Raw genomic sequence first — 6,328 nt, forward strand, 5'->3', positions numbered from 1 at the left:
TTAACTAAGTCTTCTCAATAACATAGTAGTTTAACAGGACGAAAAATATGAACTTTGGCATCAAGGTATATGGACGTCATCTCCTCCATTATCTCCACAGTTATAACATCTCCTACAACCAAATCATTATCTTTCAGAAAAGATGGAACTCCAATAGTTAACCTTCCTTTGTTATTCTTTGGGAAACTCAGTAGCCAGTATTCTTCTTTATCCTCAACATGAGCTTTAATTCTTTTTCCGCGGCTTAGCAAGTGAGGCTGATCAAAGGAAGCAGGTATAGGCTGCCAGGAATTTTAAAAGTAAAGCACTAAATTACTTAACACGCAAATAATTGTGAAACATTTTATTAAGGCATAAACACAATAAACTAGATGCTTTAAAAAAATTAGATGTTGAAGCAAGATCAACTCACCAGGTATTTGTGGGTGATGTAAGATGGCTGTAAAACAATTGTGAAAAAAGGATTTTCCGACTGGAACCGTCACCCATCTCAGTTGCTCTTTGTCGTCTCCTTCTCATATCTCTATCCTCATCATTAGTCTTTTTGGAATACTTAAGTTTCTTATATTTCTTGTCGTTCTTCTTATGATCTATGACTTCTTCTTCCTCAGATGATGAACACAACCATGATTTACCTTTATTTTCTTTATCCTCATATTTAATCTTCTTGTAATACTTACATTTCTTACATTTGTCGTTGATTTTCTTATGATCTCTGACTTCCTCTTCCTCAGATGATGAACACAACCATGATTTAGCTTCATTTTCTTTATCCTCATATTTAGTCTTCTTCGAATACATACGTTTCTTACATTTCCCGTTGTTCCTCTTATGATATCTGACTTCGTCTTCCTCAGATGATGAACACAACCACGATCTATCTTCAATTTCTTTATCCTCATATTTAGTCTTCTTCGAATACATACGTTTCTTACATTTCCCGTTGTTCCTCTTATGATATCTGACTTCTTCTTCCTCAGATGATGAACACAACCACGATGTATCTTCAATTTCTTTATCCTCATATTTAGTCTTCTTCGAATGCATACGTTTCTTACATTTCCCGTTGTTCCTCTTATGATATCTGACTTCTTCTTCCTCATATAATGAACACAACCACGATCTATCTTTGTTAAGGATCGAGCAAGAGAGAGGAGAGCATAAACGCGGAAGCATTAAACGTCTACATTGATAATAATTCGGTCTGTCAACTTTCATGGCTCAACAACCTATTTATATTATTCACAAACTTGACAACCACTCAAGGCACTTTCCTAACTAAGATCAAACTCTAAACATAGACACTTTCCTAACATAAACTCTCACAACTTAATGTGCATATCTCCTAAATATAGACTCTCATATATTATTTCCTAATACCCTCCCTCAAGATGGAGCATGTAGATCACGAATGCCCATCTTGGACAAAAGAAATTTAACTTCGGTTTTCTTCTTTCGTTTTTTCAACGCTTTTGCGGGAAAAAAAAAAAAAAAATCTTCAGATCGTAGTTTAAGGACGTTTCGGTCCCCTTCATAGTTTAAGGACATTACGCTTTCGGTCCCATTTTCGTAGTTTAAGGACATCTTTCGGTCCTCTTCGTAGTTTAAGGACGTTTCGGTCCCCTTCGAAAGTTTAGGGACATTACGGTCCTCTTCGTAGTTTAAGGACATTTCGGTCCCAATGCAAGTTTAAGGACATTGCGGTCCCATCTTCGTAGTTTTAGAACATTTCGGTTCCATCTCCGTAGTTTAAGGACACTGCGGTCCCCTTCATAGTTTAAGGAAGTTTCGGTCCCCTCTTCGTAGTTTAAGGACATTGCGGTCCCATCTTCGTAGTTTTAGAACATTTCGGTTCCATCTTAGTTTTGGGACATTTCGGTCCTATCTTCGAAATACTTCTTGTACTCCTGGTTTCCTCGTACAATACTTCTTGTACTCTTTAGACAACTCATAGGATTTTAACCTATTATTGTTGTTCTTTTTCTCATCACCTCTTGGTGATTTTTTTTTCACAACATGAATGTTGTTTCTTCTTCTCTCTTGTTCCAGTCACGCACTTCTTGCGAAACCTTCACACTTCTTTGTTCTTCAAGATTCTCTCACAATCTTGTCGTCTTTACAAAGTCTGCCACACTTTGTAGGATATCCAAGTTTCTCTCACAAACTCTTCAACCACACTTAAGCTTTGTGCAACGCCTCTATCACAAAGTCTCACTTACTGTCACAAAATGTGACCTTTTCTTCTGTCACGCTTTTGTAACAACTGCGACATCCTTCCATCACATTCTCTTCATATGTAACAATTTTCCTCCAAGTGTTATTGTTATTTTTAACACTTTTCTTTTTTTTCACGGACTTGGAGTATAGAACCTCCTCACCCTCTCTAATCCTTTCTTCAGTCAGCATCATATCCATACTAACCCTTTCTTCTGTCGGCAACAACCAACAACCTCCTTGAGCTTAACATGAACCAAGCTACCGTAATCCCAAAGATTTATCAATTGTTCACGGCAGCAACCTTGTTTAAGTACACCGCCTTCCTTTACAATCTTGACTACCTCATTCATCTCCTGACATTCTAAATCTCGGCCCCATAAGCTTTGTTTATTCTCTTGCTTTCCTTGTTCCGCTGTGATTTTGAACATACCACCAACACAAGTTCAAACGCACCGAGTATCTCCCTGTTTTGATCATCCTTGCTTGGCCCCTGAACACTTTAAACTTGTACCAAAACTCCCGTGTCATCCTTAGCTTCTCAACTTCGAGAGTATGTCTTGATCCAATTCTTCGTACGGGCTCACGAGCTCACAACCAACCAGCTGCAAGTCCACCTTCTATCACTGACACAATGACCGACAGCAGTATACGTTTCTTTTAGCGAAAACACCATTGACAATCAAGATATCTTGCTTGAGAATAATACTGCCCAAACTTTCACAAATTCAATCAACAACTTCGTTTCCTTGTTTGTCTCAACTTCTAAATCCAACCACCGTTATCCATCTCCACTGCTAACTCTGTCCATCGTCACCATTACGGGCAGTGCTTCTCGATCAACAACATCACCGGCCTTCAGCTAGTTTTCTTAGACATATTGAACTCACATACGTGATTCAATTACCAACGAACACTTCAGAAACAGCAACAAGGCTTGACAAACCTTCAACTTCTTTCTTCTTCATGTAAAGAGCAACCAAACAACGATTTTCTTTTTTTTTTTTAACGACTTTCTCATAAACCTTAAACGAAAACGATGAAAAACTTCTCTAACTCTCTTTTCTTCTCCTCTCTCTTCCTCTCACCTCGCTTTGATACCATGTTAAGGATCGATCAAGAGAGAGGAGAGCATAAACGCGGAAGCATTGAACGTCTACATTGATAATAATTCGGTCTGTCAACTTTCATGGCTCAACGGCCTATTTATATTGTTCACAAACTTGACAACCACTCAAGGCACTTTCCTAACTAAGATCAAACTCTAAACATAGACACTTTCCTAACATAAACTCTCACAACTTAATGTGCATATCTCCTAAATATAGACTCTCATATATTATTTCCTAATAATCTTCAATTTATTTATCCTCATATTTAGTCTTCTTCGAATACTTACGTTTCTTACATTTCTCGTTCTTCTTCTTATGGTCTCTGACTTCTTCTTCCTCAGATGATGAACACAACCATGATTTACCTTCTTTTTCTTCTTTTCCTTCAGATGATGAACACAACCCATATTTATCTTCATTTTCTTCTTCTTATGTCCCTCCTTCTGCTCTCACCTTCCTCACCCAAATTCAAATAAAAATACACACTAATCATTTATCAAAAATCTTAAGATTTTACTAATTATTATTAACCACTAAATCTGATTAGTAAGAGATATATCAGGAACTTAAAAATTAATTAGATGAATAATGATCCTGATTTGATATTTGGATTCAGTTTTTGTCATTTTTCTCTATCCCAATTAGTTTTGATATTTCCCAATCTGGCGTTCTCAATGAACTATTTCACAAGACAGCGAATACAAGATGTTCAAGGTTTTCCAAAACTCAAATAAATTTCATCTAACAATATCAGTTATGGCTACCTAATTGAATTGGTGTTAGAAGAACGTCCAATTTTAAGGTTATTAAGAAAGAAAGTTCAGGGAACCAAACATCTATGGAGTTTTCTAATAGGAAATTGGAGCAAAAGAATTGCAAGTGAAAAAATGAATTTAGGATGTGTAATTTCCATCCTTACACTTCCCTTGGACCTAAGATATGAATCATTTCGTGTAAAAGCGTATTTGATTTTCTTAACCCAGTTAGTGAAGGGAAAAATGAGAAGCCTTGCGACGAATCGATTGTTATTTGATGGTTAGAAATTCACATCCTTACAAGGACCTTTGTCTTTAAGCATAAACTCTAGAAGCATTAATAAGGAGTACAATTTATGGCACTTTCAACCTACTTTTATTGGGTACTGCGAAACAATGAAGAAAATGCCCGACAAAGTTTTATTAAAGAAAGCAATAAGTCTAGATACACTTCAATTTACAAGATATTAAAGTCCCAAAGCAGTTCTATCACCATTTTAAAGCCATAATGGTCTATTGGTCTCGTGTTCATTATAAGAACAATTTCATTATCAAAACAAGTAACAAATATCAAGAATGAAAATGGAAGTAGAGGTCATCTCCAATGAAAACATAAAACCTTCATCACCTACTGACCATGATCTCAAAACATTTAAGCTCTCTTCGCTTGATCAGTATCGTCCTTCAGAATACATACCTATAATTCTCTTTTACAATCCCGATCCAACAGATACAAATAACGACAGTATCTCCGATCATCTCAAAAAATCGTTATCCAACACATTAACACGTTTCTACCCGATAGCCGGTCGAATCAAAGATAATACTACTTGGGTTGATTGTACCGACGAAGGTGTTGAATATATAGAAACAAGAATTAATGGTAAAGTTTCTGATTTCACGTGGACATCGGAATTACTACACCAGCTCGTCCCGGTTCATACGAATTTAGCGACAGTAGTTCCGGCTGTCATCCAAGTTAATTTCTTCGACGGCGGTGGCATCGCAATTACGGTGTGTATTTCACACAAGATTGGCGATACATCTACTTACGCAACTTTCATTAACAGTTGGGCAGCGACAGCTCGGGGAGTTCCTGCCGCCAGTCCTACTTTTGTTTCTCAAACTTTATTCCCAATTTCTGCACCCGCCACGTCCGACACCGATAATGATCAAAGAGGGTTCCACAGATTAGATGATGAGGAAAACGAAGATCTTGTGACGAAGAGACTAGTATTCGACGGGGAGAAAGTCAGTGCCTTGCGAGAAAGAATTGGTGACACTTTAACTACTTTGAAGTACCCGACACGTGTAGAAGCCGTGTCCGCTTTGCTATGGAAGTCAGCAATGGAAGCTGGAGTTGTGACATCACCGCCAGCAGCAAAAGATCAGAAACCCGAACCCGTATCCGAAATGTATATTGTTGTCAATGTGAGAAAGAAAATGGACCCGCCATTAAGTGACTCATCATTTGGGAATATATTCTCCATGGCGACAGCAAAAGCGACCATTACTAGTGGTGGGGTAGATTTAGATGACTTGGTCGGCCGGATTTGGGTTGCGATTAGTGGAGTCGACCGTGATCATATAAAGAGAATGCAGAATGATGAAGATTGTGAGGAAGATGACGAAGGATATGAGTATAATGATTATTGGTTAATGAGTTGGTGTAATTTTTCACTGTACGAGATTGATTTTGGATTTGGGAAGCCGGATTGGGTGACGACTGATGCAGTTGAAGTGCTAGATGAGAATGATATTTATTTGATGGATACTAAAGCTGGCAAAGGAGTTGAAGCTTGGATTAAATTGAAACAGGAGAAAATGGATATGTTTTTGAGTAACCAAGAGTTACTTGAATTTGCAACCGTTTTTGATTGACTTTATTGTTAGATCAATATGTGTGAATGAAATTTGATTTGCGTTTTTCATTTAGTTGGTTGTCAAATTTGTATGAAGTTAAAAAATAGAGCATTCGAGTAACATGCATACAGAGCCTCAACATGGAATTATGAAACAGATGCACCAACCAATATCATTTCCTTGTGATTTGTGTCTATTTATATGGTTCGTATTTGGGGTGACCTTCTTTTTGAGTTGTATGCTTACAAATGAGTAGAAGTGGTCTTGAGATGCTGGGGTAAATTGAGTAGATTATAGCTTTTGTAAGATACGTTCTTAACTTTATACATCTTTTTATATTAAAACGAAATCGCTGTTTTATAGTAGCCAAAATCTCTTCTCCTA

The 6,328-nt window shown here is 37.2% G+C and overlaps 2 protein-coding genes across 2 annotated transcripts; one reads left to right on the forward strand and one right to left on the reverse strand.

The window, feature by feature from the left end:
* LOC113293358 lies at window positions 1–1,081 on the reverse strand. The gene is made up of 2 exons (XM_026542014.1): window positions 413–1,081; window positions 1–281 (listed from the first exon to the last, which is right to left on the reverse strand). Exons 1-2 carry the CDS (start codon window positions 1,045–1,047, stop codon window positions 245–247), a joined length of 672 nt encoding a protein of 223 aa, XP_026397799.1. The 5' UTR covers window positions 1,048–1,081; the 3' UTR covers window positions 1–244.
* Window positions 1,082–4,663: 3,582 nt separating this feature from the next.
* On the forward strand, window positions 4,664–5,962 carry LOC113293955 (salutaridinol 7-O-acetyltransferase-like). Its single transcript, XM_026542397.1, has one exon. The coding sequence runs from the start codon at window positions 4,664–4,666 to the stop codon at window positions 5,960–5,962; it is 1,299 nt and encodes a 432-aa protein (XP_026398182.1).
* Window positions 5,963–6,328: the final 366 nt, after the last annotated feature.

This window comes from Papaver somniferum, chromosome 7 (genome assembly GCF_003573695.1).
Source record: "Papaver somniferum cultivar HN1 chromosome 7, ASM357369v1, whole genome shotgun sequence".
NCBI lineage: Eukaryota > Viridiplantae > Streptophyta > Magnoliopsida > Ranunculales > Papaveraceae > Papaver > Papaver somniferum.